The following is a 17,615-nucleotide window of genomic DNA, read 5'->3' as shown; positions in this document are numbered from 1 at the left end:
CCTCCCTTCCTTCCTTCCTTCATTCCTTTTTTTGTTTTTTAGAGACAAGTGTCTCCCTGTAGCTGCAGCTGACCTGGAACTCACTATGTAGACCAAGTTGGCCTTCAACTCACAGAGAACCACCTGCCTCTGCCTCCCGAGTACTGGGATTAAAGGCATGTACTACCAGTTACCATGCCCAGTGCATATCTTTCTTTTTATTTCCCCTTTCCAGACAGATGAGAGCATGTACTCCACACCTAGGACCCCTTGCATTTTGCATTCACCCTATGTAATTTTTGGTGGGAAAAGACAGGGCAGAGATTGCACCTAAGGCCTACCTTTGAGTTATATCCTCAGCCTTCTTTTTGTTTCTGATCCCAGTCTTTTATTTGTTGCTGGCAATTGAACCAGTCCCAGTCTTTTACTTGGTACCTGGGATTGAACCTGGACTTTGCACATGCTAGGCAGCATGCTCTATCACTAAGCTATCACGCACTGCTTTTTATTTTGAGACAGGATCTCATTAAGTAAACCAGGCAAATGTTGAACTTGAGATCCTCCTGTCTTAGACTTCTGAGTAGCTAGGATTACAGGCCTATGTCATCAGGGTCGGCTTTCTTTACGTTTTGAAGGGCAACTCCTGTCTGTCTACACAAAGAGCCTCTTTTTCTTTTTGACAGATATATTGTATCTCAGTGAATGAATGTACCATATTCTAATGGACAGCCTATTAATGGAGAGCTGGGCTGTTTCCAGGATTTTGCTATGAACAACTGGCTTGTATTGGGTGCCAAGACCTTTTTACCATGCTTCACGTAAATCATTTCATTTAGTCCTTAGCACTTCAAATAAAACCTTTCACATATATAACTTCGCATGGGGGCAGGGGATATATATGTCCCAGACAAAGTTCTTAGAAGTAAAATCTGTGGCTCTGAGGGTATGAGTACTTAATTTTAGCAGGATAGTGGCTGTGACAATTTATATCAAGAATGTAAAACTGTGCCTGATTTCTTACTAGGTGCTATCAGTTTTTTTTTCTTTTTACTAATCTGGCAGATCTTTTAAAATGTATCATAAAGTTTTTACTTATTGTGAGGTAAAATAGCCTTTTGTAAGCTAAGTTCCTTTCCTACAAATAGTTTGCTTTTTTTGTTATTGTTTTTTTCCCCCGAGACAGGCTCTCATGTAGCCAAACTGATCTGAAAATTGCTATATAACTAAGGCTGACCTTGATCTCTGATCCTCCTGCCTCCATCTCCTGAGTACCTGGATTACAGGCAGGCTATGCATAATTTTAAAAGTTTATGTAATTAAAATTTCATTGCTTTTGGTTTCTGGTTTTATGTCATTGTTAGCCTGAGATTATAATACATTTCCTTATGGTTTCTTTTAGTCCTTTCATGGCTTTTCTTTCTCTTTTTTTAACACATAAAGGTTTTTAAAAATATTTTTAAATTTTTAATTCATTAATTTTTTATCTCATGTCAATGAGTGTTTTGTCCACAGGTATGTAACTGCACCTGTGTTGAGTGGTGCCTGTGGAGTCCAGAAGAGGATGTAGGATCCCCTGGAACTGGAGTTACAAATGATTATTAACTGCTGTCTAGGTTTTGGGAATGAAACCCGTGTTCTCTGCAAGAGCATCCAGTGCTCTCAACCACTGAGCCACCTTTCCAGCCCCAGTTAAAGTTTCTAAAAATATTTTATGTGTATAAGTGTATTGCCTGCGTGTATGAAAGTGCACCCATGTCGTGCAGTGCCCATAGAGGTCGGAAGAGGGCATTGGATTTCCCTCGAAATGGAGTTACAGATGGTTGTTAGCTACCGTGTGGGTGTTTTATTGATATTTTTATTCATTTTTTTGAGACAGGGTCTCACTATGTAGCCCTGGCTGTCCTAGAACTCTCTATGTAGATCAGGTTGGCCTTAAATTCACAGAGATCCGACAGCCTCTGCCTCCTGAATTCTGGAACTAAAGGCGTGCACCACCACACCCAGCCTATTACTATTTTTTAATTATGTGTATATGTGGGAATATGTGTACATGAGTGTAGGTGTCCTGGGAGATCTGATATCCCATCCCCTGGAGCTTTAGTTATAGGAACTTATGAGCCGCCTGATGTGGGTAATAGGAATTGAACTGGGGTCTTCTGCAAGAAACCTTAAGCATTGAACCATCTCTCCAGCCCCAACATTTAAAGTTTTGATCTGTTTGGAATTGGCAATGGTGTGGTCACAGTATGGCTGTGGTATAAGGAGTGAAGGCCCAATCCAGCTTTATTGTTTTCTAGATAGCGCCCCAAGTTAACCAATACTTAATCGTAAACTTTTCCCTCTGAACAGAGTTTTAGAATGAATCAGAGCCTGTTATTTAATGGTGTCAAATTTATATCTTCCTAATACCAAGGTTTCCTAGAATGTAATTAGAGAATTTATTTGTTTTTACTAAAAATATATACCAAACTTCTGAGAGTACATTATCCAAATAGAAACATGTGAGTTTGAACAAAAGAAAAGACTTCAGAGCCAAGTGTGATGACTTAAGCCTGTAATCCCAGCATTCGAGAGGCTGAGGCAGAAGAACTGCTGTGAGACTGAGGCCAAATTTGGCTACAGAATGGAACCCCTTCTTGAAAGAAACTGAGATGGGGGAGAAGGGGAAGAAATGGATGGAGGAAAGGAAAGAAAGAAGAAAAATTAATTGAGACAATAAATATGATAAATTAGAGTTATTTAAGTCATATGCTTTTCAGAATATTCTTTAGTGGAAATATTTTGGTAGAGTAGAAAAAATACAGGATATGAAGGCAGGAAACTTGGTGACATTGCTTTTTTTGTCTCAGTCTAGTCTATTCATAATTGAAGAACAATAAGAATTATAACAATAGGAAACAGTTCGCACTTAGTAAATTCCAGGCAACACTTTATCTAAGATCTTGTTAATCATTCAGTCTATATAATTAATAAAAGTCCATATAATCTGGTATGAATTATAAAAACACTAGATATTACTACAAATAAAAATGCCAACAGGCCCCATTAGTTTAGTGAAAGTCAAACCCAGAAACAAATCCAACACTGTTATGAACATATGTGTTCTAAAGTAGTGGACATAGAGCTGAATTGATTGTGTGACAGGCTGGGCTTCTGTGTCTTCCCTTTGCCTTCACACTTGTCTTTGCACAAGCAGCACCCTCCTCCTCCCAATACTTTTCTGGTTTTCTTTCTTGAGACAGGGTCTTACTGTAGCCCAGGCTGGCTTCTAACTAAGGATCCAGGATCCCTCCTGCCTCAGTATCCAATACTGGGATTGCAGGTGTACACTACCATGCCTTACCTCTATAGTTGGATTTCTTCTCTTCTTCTTTCCCTTCTTCCTCCCCTCCCCTCATCTTCCTTAATGTCTCTTTCCTTGTTTCAAGACTGGATCTATTATGTAGACCAGACTGGCCGTAAACTTACAGAGATCACCCTGCCTCTGCCTTCCCAATGCTGGGAATAAAGGTGAGCACAACCATGCCCAGCTTACAGTTGAATTTCTTGAAGTCAGAGCCTGTGCATGACTTCCATCTACATTTTTACACTTGATGATATTGTATGCTATTTCATGAAAGTTCAGAAAGCCTCAATAAGAATCAGAGCCCTGGGGCTGGTGAGATGGCTCAGAGATTAAGAACAGATACTACTCTTAAAGAACACCCAATTTGCTTCCCAGCACCCATATCAGATGGCTCTGGCCTCTGTGAACACCTTCAATCACATGTATAAACCCTTCACATACACATGCACATAATTAGAAATAATAAAAATCTTCTAAAAACAAAGTCGTGATCGCTGTAAAACTAATTTATTCATTGGTTAGAGTTCTCTTTGAATATGTAAGAAGCTGAACTCACAGTAATAAATGTATTGTAAAAGTGTGATCCACAGAATGAAAATTGGTTATTCTAAGCATTTTTACAATTTGCATTTTTTGTTTGGTTAGTTTTAGAGATAAGACTTCACTGTCTAGCTCAGGTGGGCCTCTAACTCATAGCAGTCTTACCTTAGCCTCCTGAGTGCCAGGATTACAAGTATGTCTCACTACTATACCTCCATTGTACCTTTTTCTTTTTGGTGCTGGGGATTGAACATTGAATTTTATTATTTTATTTATTTATTTTGAGGCAAAGTCTCATTAACTCAGACTGGTCTTAAAATTTCTATGAAGCCTAGATGGATGACTTTGAACTTCTGATCCTCGTGCTACCACTTGAGTTCTGGCATTAACAGGCATGAGCCACCATAACTGGTTTTATTTGGTGCTGAGAATTGAACCCAGTACTTTGTGCATGGTAGGCAAGCACTCTACCAACTGAGCTATATCCTCACCCCATGTATTCTATAATGACAACACCAGTTGACAGGCCAACGTGGACTGGGAAAATTTCACAAGGTCCTACCTCTAGATGAAGAACTACAGGCCATTAATGGCTGCTTTGGGAGAGAGAAGCAGTTTTCTCCAGAGACCAGTTACCCGATAGGTTATCCAATCCCAAGTAGTTGGCTCTAAACACATACATATAGGCAACACTAAATGAACCCAACAGGTTATATATGATATGCAACAATAATCAAAGAGGTCAGGAAATTGACAGGGAGTGAGGAGGGACATGGGAAGAATTGGTGGGGAGAGAGGGAGGTATAGAAATGATGTAAATACAGGACTAATGTATAAAATTTTCAAAAACGGGCTGGAGAGATAACTCAACGGCTAGGAGCACTGGCTGTTCTTGCAGAAGACCGGGTTTGAATCCCAGCACCCACATAGAGGCCAACACCTGCCCATAACTCCAGTTCCAGGAGATCCAACACCCTCTTCTGACCTCCATGGGCATTGCATGACATGGGTACATTTACACACATGCAGGCAATACAGTCATACACATAAAATGAAAAATAAATAAATTTTTTTTTAAATTCCCAAAAAAGGTTAAAAAAAAATAAGGTAAATCTTTTTTTTTTTTTATAAAGTCACTCGGGATGTTTCCTAAATAATAATATTGACAACAATGAGGTTAGGAAATAAATATAGAAGTATCGTACTTGACAGACAGACTTCTGCCAGCTACAATTCTCTGGAACACATTCGGGAACCCAAAAGGAATCCAAAAGTCCTGTGAAGTTGGACTCACAGCTCTCACAAATCCTGTGTACTTGACTCAGGAGTGGAGGCATGGTGCTATGAGTGCCAGAGAGTGCTTATTGACTTGGAATTTTCAATGAAATCTCCAAGGACTGCTTAGCAAGTGTAGTCATCCTGCTTCAAGACGTCTTAGGTGTCCCGAGTTCCAGTAGGAAAAAAAAGAGTCTACTATGCACACACAAAAATGATTTATTAATACAACATATACAAACTAAAGGAATAAGAAGAAAGGGTCTCACTATGTAGCCCTGGCTAGCCTGAAGCTCACTATGTAGACCAGGCTGGCCTCAAACTCAAGAGATCCACCTGCATCTTCCTCTCAAGTACTAGGATTAAAGGCCTTCACTTCCACACCCAGCTAATTTTTCTGTTTTTCAAAAAGTCTTTAAAAAAAATGTGTGTATGGGGAGAGGCAATATGCAGATGCCCTGGGAAGCCAGAAGAGGATGTCACATCCCCTGGAGCTGGAGTTACACACAGTTGTGAGCTGCCCAACATGAGTTCTGAGAACCAACCTCTGGTACTTTAAAAGAACACCAAGCGCCCTTAACCATGGGGCCACCCAAGTTTGGTTACCAGCACCCACATAGGCCACCTGTAACTGCAGCTCAAGTGGATTTGCCATCCTCTTCTGGCCTCTGCAGTCACCTGCACACACAAGGCTGTGTTTTCATGAGTGGTATCTCTTGGATTGATCATCACCTTTGAAAGGAGATAATTAATTTGAGAAAGCTACTTTTCTTTAAATATTTATGTGATTTTATCATAGGTGGAAATCCTGAACATGGAAGAAACATGTAAATTTCTTTGTGTAATTTTGTAAAAAGCTAAATAAGGAAGAAGAAAAGGCCAAAAGGCACATTTTTAATATCTTGGGGACCTATTTTAATGCATATGCTTAAAAATATAACATTTATTTACTGTGTGTGGGTGTATGTATGTGCATGTGTATGCATGTGCCCTAGTGCCTGTGTGGAGGTTAGAGGACAACTTTTAGGAGTCAGTTGTCTCCTTCCAGTATAGATGGAACCCAGGTCATCAGACTTGGTTGCAAGCACCTTTACCTGCTGAGTAATCTTGCCAGTCCCAAAATATGCTTTTTGGGGAGTGACTCCAGAGTCCTGAAAATCGGTATCATGTAGTTCTCTTTTTCTCCTTTGTTTCTAGATTGCCAAAATGTTTTGGAGCTTTTAAGTGCATCTAAGAAAGTCCAAAATAGATTTGAGACTGTGAAGACAGAAGCAGCAGCGAGGGGGATTCAGTGCCAATGCATCAACAAAAAAGACAACCAGAGTTAGTGGAAGGAAACCTTCCTGTTTTTGTGTTTCCCACGGAGCTAATATTTTATGCAGATGATCAGTCAACACATAAGCAAGTGTTGACTCTGTATAATCCCTATGAGTTTGCCTTAAAGTTCAAAGGTGAGTCTCCTAGGTGATCTAGCTTATAAATTTTTAACTAGTCCCTACTAATTTTTTACTTGTAGAAACTAATTGATTTAAAAACACTAATGGACATTGTGACTTTTTCTTTCAGTTTTGTGTACTACTCCAAATAAATATGTTGTCGTTGACGCTGCAGGTGCAGTAAAGCCTCAATGTTGTGTGGATATGTAAGTCAAAAAACACTTCTTGCTAACACCTTTTCCGTGTTATTTATATTTATGTTTTCGCTTGAAAAAGGTCTTTTCTTGAAGCTGTTCCTATATAGGTTTTTATACTTTTAATGAAAAGTTTCTCAAAATTTGAGAAGCTTCTGAAAGATCCTATACAAGGCAACCAAATACTGACTGCATTTGGCCCAGTATTTCCTTTTGTGGTTTCAGCTGAGGCTGTGATGTTTATGAAGATCAAGTTCTGACTTACTCCTTTATATTTCTCCAGCTATAATAGGGAATTTAGCTTTCTTTGGGACATCCTGCTATTATAGTGACATTTGTGAAACTAATAATACTACATTCTAAGAACAATAGCAATACAAGTTTGTCTGAAATGATTCAGCTATAAAGCCTAGCAGTTAATCTGTATAAACAGGAAGCAAGTGTGTAACTACTCATCTGTAAAAGGTTACGGGAGTGTTTCCAGATAATTTCCTCTTAGAGTGTCAGATAAGTGATTTTTTTTTTTTTTGGCCTTTTTGAGACAGGGTCTTCCTGCAGCCCCAGCTTGCCTGGAACTCACAGAGATCCGCCTACCTCTGCCTCCAAAGTGCTGGCCTTAAAGGTATGTGTCACCACACCCATCATATAAGTGATAGTTTGTTCAAACTGTTCATATTTAATTTTCACTTGAGAACTCGTGCTGACCAGAGGAATCCATTGACCAACCGATATTTTAAGCTACCAAGTAAACTATTTGTTGAAGTCTTTTATGCAGAGAAGCAGAACTCTTACCTCTTTGAATATATTTTCATCATCCCAAAGCCATAAGATGATGTTTCTTTGGAAACAGGTTTTTGTATATTTCTTTTGGGTTTTTTTATTCAATACATAATAAGCAAGACTATTCCAAAGAAATGTAGTCTTACCTAATAATTACCCTTGACCTGATTGTTTTTGCATTCCCTACGATGAAAAAAGTTTAATAAAGGGAATTTTTGAAAACTCAAAAAATTACAGTAGCTTAACATTCTTTTCTCTTTAGAAAAGTACAGAGGTACATTGTTAGCCTTCTGGTCCTTTGTCAGAGTGAGTTGCTTATCTTACCTGTGTGCAAATTAATTTTAAGTTTTCTTATTTCAATAACAAATAACAATAGGAATTTATTATGTTTGTGAGGGAGAAACTTTCTTATATTCCTATTTAAAAATCACATCTTTAACAGATATCTAGAAAAAATCATTGCTAAAAGGAATTTTCTTTATCTATTATTCTTTTACTTAAGACTTTTTTTCTTAGTCTTTTTTGAGACAGGGTCTCCTTGCAGCCCCGGGTGGCCTGGAAGTCGCTATGTAGACCAGGCTGGCCTCAAACTCCAGAGATCTGCCTGCCCCTGCCTCCCAAGTGCTGGGATTGAAGGCTTGTGCCCCCATGTGAAGTTACTTAAGACTTTTATTCTGGGGTGGGGGTATACCTCAGTAATAGACTGTTTGCCTAGGATGCTTGAGGCCCTGTGTTCAATCCCCAGCATCACACATATGAAAGACTTGTATTATCTGTTTCAGAGTATGTGCTTTCATTAAATATTTCAGAATTGCTCGTTTTTCCCCTTGGGCTATGTGATGATTTTTTTTTTCAGTGTCCTTATCAAATTTTGAGTATTTGGTTGTAGTCAGCTAGTATTATTTTGTCCTATTGACTGTCATGATGCCTTCTATTTGAAAGGCCCCTGAAACCTAAACAGGCTTTGTTATTTTTTTCCTGTTTTCAGTGTGATTCGTCATAGAGATGTTCGAGCCTGTCACTATGGTGTGATAGACAAATTCCGCCTCCAAGTTTCTGAGCAAAGCCAGAGGAAGGCTTTAGGAAGGAAAGAGGTGATTGCTACTCTTCTCCCATCAGCAAAGGAACAACAAAAGGAAGAAGAGGAAAAAAGAATAAAAGAACATTTAACAGAAAGTATATTTTTTGAGCAGTCGTATCAACCAGGTAGTATTGTTTTTAAAACCCTTTTAAATTCATAAACATTTTCAACTTGAATCAGGGAGCTAAAAAATTACTAGCCACATAATCCACCATTTTAAACCTAGTCAGCATTTCAAAATGGATCTTAGAGAATTAGGTACCTGAAACAGAGAAAAAAGCTGAGCCTAGAAGAAAGTAACCCTCACTAGATTAGGATGTAAGTAGTGGGCAGTTGCCACTGTAGGCTTGAAATCTATGTGAAATATATATATGTATATCTCCAATATATCTTCAATTGAACAGTATAGGCACCATACTTTATAATGCTAATACAGTTTAGCAATTATGTACTATTGTTTCTATGACTTTGCTATATCCTTTCTCATTTAATTAGTTTGAACAAAGAGAGATTCATTTTGGCAATAGGCCAAGCTTAGTGCACTATTCATATTATTTTGAAAAAAAATCTCATTAAAGTTGAAGTTAATTAAACTAAGTAGATTATAATATCCCCTGTGGGCTATTAATTGAATCCCTCTCTATTCTTCATTTCCTTCCAGCTTAGATACTCAGAGGTGTTATGATATATACTTTCAACATTGATATTATCCTCATAATTCAACTTTCAGACGTCATTCTTCTTCCCTCCCAACTTCTAAGTATTTCCCACCAACCCTGTTATAAGACTAGGGAGATAAAATTTTCCATAGAAAAACAGAAATTTTCAGATAGAGATATGAATGTGATACCAACTGTCCCTGAATTTGAAACATATAAACCAGGTGTGCTGTCACATGCCTGTAATCCCAGCATACCAGCTGAAGCAGGAGGGTTGCCATGAGGGCTACATAGTAAGACTGTCTCAAAAAATGAAATGAAAGAAAGTGAAACATGGGGGATATTTTAAAATTTTACTTGTCATTATATCAACTCATAGATCTTTTGATGAAGGGGAACATTTGACTGATGTCGTGGTCCAGAGCTTTAAGTCCATGGATTAGGAGGTGGTGGGAGGTGGAGGCAAGAGAATCAGGAGTTCAGGGTCATCCTTCATTACATAGTGTTCAAGGCCAGCTTGGGCTAAATGAGACCCTATTACAAAAAAGAAAACAAAAAAAGAGAAAACGTCTGTGAAAAACCATTTTATCACACAGAGTAGTTACACAGTAGATGTGTGAATAGGTCTAATAGGTAGGTCCATTTGCAGCCCAGGCAAAAATGTCTCATTGATGGATTGGCACTCTACTGTCCCTCATTATGTGGCAATAAATTGATTAGAGTCATTTTTTTCCACAGTAGTAGGAATCAAACCTATGAGGTTGTGCTGAGCTCAAATGTCAAACTAGATGTTTTCCTGAGTCCCTCCCCCACTAGGAGGCTTTAAAATGTTTTTTTTTTTTTCAAGTTGCTAGCTTAGAAAAGAATTTAACCAGAGCATGGTATTATAAGTGCAGAGTGTAATAGGACTCACTGTTAGCTGGAAAATGGATAAAGGGTACATTCTGAAACATTTGGATTTTAAAATATGTTAAGAGCTAGGGCGGTGCACACCTGTAATTCCAGAACCCAGGTGGATGAAACAGGAGGATCTCCAGTTTGAGGCCAGCCTTGACTAAATAGTGACACCCTAAAATTAAAATTCAGTAAAATGAGCTTGGCGTGGTGGTGCATGTCTTTACAAGAAGATCTCAAGTTCAAGGCCAGCCTGGTCTACATACTGAGTTCCAGACAATCTGGGGCTACAGGGAGGCCCTGTCTCAAAAAGACCAAAAAAAAAGTTCAGTAAAATGAAAAGTTTCTTATTTTTATTTATTTTTTTAAATATTTTATTTGTTATTTTTATGTGTATGCATGTATTGCCTACATGTAAGTTAAGTGCTTTCATGTCGTGCAATGCCCGCAGAGGACAGAGAGGCTGTCGGATCCCCTGGAACTAGAGTTATGGGCAGTTCTTAGCTGCCATGTGGGTGCTGGGATTCAAACCCGGGTCTTCTGCAAGAACAGCCAGTGTTCTTAACTGCCGAGCCATCTCTCCAGCCCCAGGTTTCTTATTTTTAATGTATAAAATCATACAGCATGCCAGACATGGAGGCACATACTTGTGATTCTAGCACTCAGAAGGCATAGCAGTAGGAATACCACAAATTCATGGCCATCATGGGCTATAGAGTGAGTTGGAGGCCAGCTAGGGATACATACAAAGGCCCTATCTTAAAAGATTAAACTTCATATTGCATACCTATAGTCCCAGCACTTGGGAGGTAGAGGCAGGAAGATCAGGACTTCAGAGTCATCCTATGTTACATAGTTTTAGGCTAGTCTGGGACACATGAGACCTAGTCTCAGAAACAACAACAAAAACTACAGTATCAAATTCAGAAAAAGAAAACAACCCTATAATTCCATATAGTTAATAAATTGGCTTATATAAATGTTCCATGTTACTTTATAGACCATCTCTATGAACATAAATTTTATTTTTGTGTCTTTTGGGGGGGTTCTTTTTGAGACAGGGTCTCCCAGCTGTCCTGGAACTCACTATGTAGACCAGGCTGGCCTTGAACTCTCAGAGACCCATCTACCTCTGCCTCCCAAGTGCTGGGATTAAAGGCGTGCACCACCACACCCGGCTGTTTTTTGTGTCTTTTTTTTTTTTTTTGGTCTTTTTTGAGACAGGGTCTCCCTGTAGCCCCAGCTGACCTGGAACTCACTATGTAGACCAGGCTGGCCTCAAACTCATAGAGATCCACCTGCCTCTGTCTCCCAAGTGCTGGGACTAAAGGCGTGCGCCACCACGCCCGGCTATTTTTGTGTCTTTTAATGTAACAGAAATACACTGTTAAAATTAAGAGAAACACATAAAATATGCATTTATAAAATAGTAGAGCCCAGGCTATTAAAGACATTTAAAAGATATAGCTACATATTGGTGGGTTTATCCTAATTACCATGATGAACTGTTGTGTCTTTGTCACGTTTGAGTCTGTACCCTCTGCCTTCAGAAAATTAGGTTCCTCATTATTGTTTGTAATAATAAAACCTGAAAATAACCTAAAAGTCCATCAGTTGGGAACCGATTAAATTATGAGTGTTAATAAGATAGAATGCCAGGCAGGCATTTACAAGGATCTAATAGAATGATGTTTGTATACTGACGTAGAAAAAGCTTCATATTAATTAGTGAAGGGGGAAGCAGTTATAAAATATATGGTATTAAGCTGGGCATAATCCCAGCACTTGGGAGGCAGAGGCAGTTGAATCTCTGTGAGTTCAAGGCCAGCTTGGTCTACACAGTGAGTTCAGGCCAGCTGTGGCTACAGGGAGACCCTGTTTCAAAGAGACCAAAAAAAAAATATATGTGTATATGTAGGTTCTTGGGTGTGGGTGCAGGTGTACATGTGCCACAGTGTATATATGGAAGTCAGACAATCTTAGGTGTCAATCTACCTTGTTTGACACAAGGTCTTTTGTTCACAGTTGTGTGTACATCAGGTCTCTACCTCTCAACTCCTCATAGCAGTATTCAGATTACAGACAAATGTGCTACTATGGCCAGCTTTATGTGGATTCTGGGGATTCAAACTCAGGTCCTTCCATTTAGTGCCCTTTACTCACTGAGCTATCTCTCCAACCCCTATTTTACATGTGTATGTGGGGATTTTGAAGATATACTTTTTATTCGTGCGTGTGTGTGTGTGTGTGTGTGTGTGTGTGTGTGTCTCCCTGGAAGCCAAAAGAAGATATCAGATTCCCTTTAGCTGGAGTTACAGGCACCTGGTGTTGTGAGCCACCTTATTTGGGTGCTGGGAAGTAAACTCAGTCCTCTGGAAGAGTAGAAAGTGTCTTAGGTCTTGAACCACCTCTCTAGCCCCTATATGGGCATTTGTAAACAGTTCTAACTGTATGAAGATGAGATAATGGAAAGAAATTTGTTTTCTACTTCTTAATTTTATTTTTGAGACACGTTCTTACTCTTTAGACCAGGTTACTCCTGATCTTCCTGCTTCCATCTCCCAAGTACAATTATAGATCCTAGTTTGAAAATTCTATAAATCCTAAAAATTTTTAGAAATTATCTTTTTTTTTTCTGAGATAAGCCTAGCCTGAAACTCACTACAAGTCTTGGTATGTAGCCCAAGCTAGTCTAGAACTCTTTATGTCAACCAGCTTGGCCTTGAATTTTGAGCAATTCTCTTGTTTCTACCTCCCAAGGCCTGGGATTTCAAGTGTATGCCACCACACCCAGCTGATTTTATCTTTACCATTAGTTGGCAGGAAACAGTGTAGTTGTCATATGTTTTTCATTAAAATCATTCTTGCAGTGAATATAGTTATTTCATTTGCAAATAAAATAAGATTTAAAAGAAATTTTTTATGCTATTGTTTCATCTCAAGCAGTAATCACTATGAAATTCATATTTGTTTTTACCTATTTAACTTCGGTGAAGTTCAATTAAATTTCACAACAGCTAAGGTATTAATAATTTAGAAAAGGTCCACCTAATAGAAGGAACAATATTATTTCATTAATAAAACACCAAGATTGTGTTGCTCTTGGCTATTCCTTTTAATGAAAGGAAGATTACTAGGAAAACGCACATAGTAGAAAATGCTGTTATTGTGTTTCTTTCTTAAATTTTTATTTATTTATAGTTCATGTGTATGAGTATTTTGTCTGCATGTATATAAGTGCACTAAGTGCATACAATGTCTATGGAGACCAGAAGAGGGTGTTGGACCCCTGCAACTGGATTTATGAATGACTGTTAGCTGCCTAGCCATCACTCCAAACCTATTATTATGTTCCTTTAAAAAGACGGGTATATATTGTACACATACACTCAGAACTATGTAATATTAGGCTTGTTAGCAGATCCTCTGTGTGTGTGTCTGTTATTAGCAATTAAATTTAGGGCCTTGCAAATACTAGGCAAGCACTCTCTATTACTGAGCTACATCCTTAGCCCTTTTATTTTAACATTTATTTTGTGTGTGTGTGTGTGTGTGTGTGTGTCTGTGTCTGTGTATGCACATGCATGTATGTGTCGGGGTACATAAACTCTTGCCTCCACCTCCCAAGTTCTGGGATTGCAGGCATGTACCACCATGACCATGTTTATTTTTATTTTTATAGCAGATCCTGTGTGTGTGTGTGTGTGTGTGTGTGTGTGTGTGTGTACTTGTCTGTGTGTGCAAATGTGGAGGCCAGATGTCAGCATTGAATGTCTGCCTCTGTTACTCTCCACCTACTTTTTTGAGGTAGGGTCTCTCACCTAACCTGTAGCTCACTGTTTTCCAATAGACTAGCTGGACAGCAAGCCCCAGGGATCTGTCTGTTTTGTCCTCCCTCCTATCCCCCAAGCAGGGTTATAGGTACATGATATCATGGGTACTGGGATCAAACTTGGGTCTTTATGCTTGTGCAACATGAAGTTTACCCAATTATTCATCTCCCCAGCCCAGCATTTATTTTTGAGACTGGGCTCCTCTAAGTTGTTGACACTGGCCTTAAACTCTATATGTAACCCAGGCTGGTCTCACAGTTTCAATGCTCTTGCTTTACACTCTGGAGTATATGGGATTATAGGCATGTGCTACCATGCCCAGCCATATCTTCAACATTTTAATTTTAAGAATATTCAGCAAGACACATAGTTTGCTATAGCACAGACTGGCCTTGAACTTGTGATCCTCTGACCTCAGCCTCCTGAGTGTTGGGATGATATGCTTACAGCACTGCATCAGGCTCTCAACTGATTTTTAGGTGTACCATATAGTATTGCTAACTCTGGGTACTATGGTTTAGAGCATGTCTCTAGAACATATTTCATATCACAAGATTGAGACTTATGTGCACTGATTAGCAACTCCTACTAGCATCTTCTCCCAGGACCTGGCAGCCATCATTCTACCCTCTGCTTCTGTGAGTTTGACTGTTTTAGATCCTTGATACAAGTAGAATCATAAACAATTTGTTTTTTTCAGTGACTACCTTTCTTCACTTAGTAGAAACTTACCAGATGTTTTTAAAGTTAACTTATTTTTATTTTATGTGCACTAATGTTTTTCCTGCATGTATATAAGTACACCACGTGTGTACAATGCCCACAGAAGTCAGAAGAGGGCATTGAATCCCCTGGGACTGGAGTCACTGACTGTTGTTAGCTGCCATATGGGTGCTCAGAACTTAACCTGGGTCCTCTGCAAGAGAAACCACCCCTGAGCCATTTCTCCAGCTCCTTACCAGATGTTTTTGTTGCTTTCTTCTTTTCTATAAACGAGGTAGAGCAGAAGGCAAGAACTTTCATAAGGAAAAGTAATAACATTCAAGTAGTGCCTTTCTGATACCTTAACATTTTCTTTTTTAAAATTATTTTTATTTTTCATATGTGTATGAGCGTATTGCCTGCACGTATGTACATGCACCCATGCCATGTAATGCCTGCGGAGTTCAGAAGAGGGCATTGGATCCCTTGAAACTAGAGTTATACACGGTTGTTAGCTGCCATGTGAGTGCTGAGAATCGAATCTGGGTCCTCTGCAAGAACAGTCAGTGCTCTTAACCACTGAGCCATTGCTCCAGCCCCGGTACCTTAACATTTCAAAACTGGTAGCAGGATGCTGCAGTTACTAAAATGAAACCTGCGTGAAGATCTCCCTGAGATGTTCCCAAAAGGTAGTGCAGCTCTAGTGTAGTGTGCACAAATGGAGTATAAATGCTCCTAGACTCATGATGGGGCCATGTCCCAATTAACCCATTGCAAATTGAACATGTCACCTTTGGAAAATTCATTGAATACCCCTAATGTAAGAGCACCATTGCTTAGCCACATGGTCTGCTGTAGTGTGTCGGTTGTTTCCTCTTGTGATTGCTATGCTCATTGAGAGCCACAACTCACTGCTGGTGCCCAGTATGGTAACTAGTTTACCATGCATGAAAATTCACAATTTTGCATGTGGTTTCTGTAATGCATACTGCAGTTGCACCACCATAAAGTTCTATAATGCATATTGCAGTTGCACCACCATAAAGTTTTGAGCCATATTAAGTCAGGGCTTGTTGATATGCACAAGCAATCTACTGGTGTACAGGAAGCAAGTATTGAATGTCAATTCACTTTTCGTGCATTCTTTTAGAAATCTGTATTTTATATAGTAGTATAGAAGTCATGTGTACAATTTAAAAATACATAGATATTGGGGTATTGTGAAATGGCTCAGCAGTTAAGAGCATTGGCTGTTCTTACAGGAGGACCCAAGTTCAGTTCCCAGAATTCACATGGTGGCTAACAGTCCCCTCTAAGTACAGTTTCAGGGGCTCTTTCACCCTCTTCTGGTCCCCATGGGCATTGCATATACATGGTGCACTTACATACATGCAGACGAAACACTCATAACATGCAAAATAAAAATTCATTAAAAAACACACAGGTATTAATGATTTATTCCCAAATGACTATTTTCTATTATAGTCTAGGGTCAGGCAGTGGGGAGTTTGAAACCACTGTTTTTTTCAGTAGGGAGTTCACTATCTTCCTGTGATATTTCAGCAAATCAGCCTGTAATGACTGAGAATTAAGTTCTAGTTTCCATATAAGTGCAGTGTGTGAGTCTTCATGAAATAGGAATACTGGGGATGGGTTGATAGAAGTAAGCCAAAAGGCAGTACAGGTGAGTGGTGTGGTTGCTCTGTCTGAAGGAACTTATGTCCTAAGCTGTTTTTAGAAGCCAGCTCAGGGTTTAAATTTTTTTTTTTTACAGAAAACAGAACTGTCTCTTCAGGACCTAGTTTGCTAACTGTCTTCCTGGGAGTGGTATGTATTGCGGCCTTGATGCTGCCTACTCTGGGGGATATGGAATCGCTGGTGCCTCTCTACCTCCACTTAAGTGTGAATCAAAAATTAGTGGCTGCTTATATCTTAGGTAAGGGTTTTAAAGATGAATTGGTATGTGTATTTACATGTAGGGTTTTATTGATTTACAATGGTATAGCACCTGTATAAATTGCATACATTTGAGCCAGTCACAGAAGTGTACTTGATAGCTGGAAGAAGGAGTATCAGGTGTTCAAGGTCATCCTTGGCTACATAGTGAGTTTGAGGCCAGCCTGGGCTATAGGAGGCAATCTCTTTTCCCCTCACCTTTCCTCTGATACCAACTCTTTCTTGTATTTGCTCTCAGTATTCCTAGTGTATTTTTATTTTCCTATTTATTTATTTTTATTTTAAATTTCTTTGAGACAGGGTCTCATGTAGCCCAGCTGTCCCACTATGTGTCCCACGCTGGCCTCAAACTCATGATGGTCCTCTTGATTCTGCCTCCCAAGTGTTGGAACTATAGGCATGTGCTACCATGCCCGGTTTTCTTTTCTTTTCTTTTTTTTTAATTGCTCTCTCTATTCTCTCCCTACCTTCTGTGTTCCTACTCTCCTTGTTCCTTCCCCTTTGACCTTACCCCCCAAACAATCTATCACATTGCTGTGAGGTTGATTTCCTTTCCGTTTTGGTTGCATGATTGTTCCTTACTCTGAAAGACCTTAATTGGTTCCCCAAAGTCCACAGGAAGAAGTATAGCTCTATAGTTTGACATTTACAGCAACTCTCAGTGGTAGAGACCTCAATGAACCGATTTTGTCTAGGTGCTCCACTTTATAAATCCTTGAGTAGAGTCTTTTGAATGATTTATTGATTCCACAAAAGCTCATCTAGAACCATGGGCTGCCTCCTAGAGTCTTGATTGTGCAGTGCCATCACTTGAAATACCTACCAATATTCTGGATCTTTCCTGTCCATCCTCCAAGAATTATCTCAGCTTTTACATTTGGAGACAGATTTTTAGACTGCCCCAGTCCTATGTGATTATCTTCCTCTCTCTCTCTCTCTC

At 39.2% G+C, this 17,615-nt stretch overlaps 1 protein-coding gene across 2 annotated transcripts in view; it reads left to right on the top strand.

Annotated features, from left to right (window-relative positions):
* Mospd1 (motile sperm domain containing 1) overlaps window positions 1-17,615 on the top strand; it is a 29,416-nt gene that overhangs the window by 9,724 nt on the left and 2,077 nt on the right. The window contains exons 2-5 of one of the 2 annotated variants that reach the window (XM_008826767.3): window positions 6,338-6,591; window positions 6,707-6,782; window positions 8,539-8,756; window positions 16,494-16,546. In XM_008826767.3, the coding sequence (XP_008824989.1) occupies window positions 6,438-6,591; window positions 6,707-6,782; window positions 8,539-8,756; window positions 16,494-16,546 (501 nt within the window). In that variant the 5' untranslated portion in view covers window positions 6,338-6,437. Of the gene's footprint in view, window positions 1-6,337; window positions 6,592-6,706; window positions 6,783-8,538; window positions 8,757-16,493; window positions 16,656-17,615 lie in introns of both variants that reach the window. The other variant, XM_008826766.3, reaches the window with a different exon arrangement.

Source organism: Nannospalax galili, unplaced genomic scaffold (genome assembly GCF_000622305.1).
Source record: "Nannospalax galili isolate Female #2095 unplaced genomic scaffold, S.galili_v1.0 scaffold371, whole genome shotgun sequence".
Classification (NCBI taxonomy): domain Eukaryota; kingdom Metazoa; phylum Chordata; class Mammalia; order Rodentia; family Spalacidae; genus Nannospalax; species Nannospalax galili.
The sequence above is the reverse complement of the archived record's forward strand: the minus strand, read 5'-3'. Positions and strand labels throughout refer to the sequence as shown.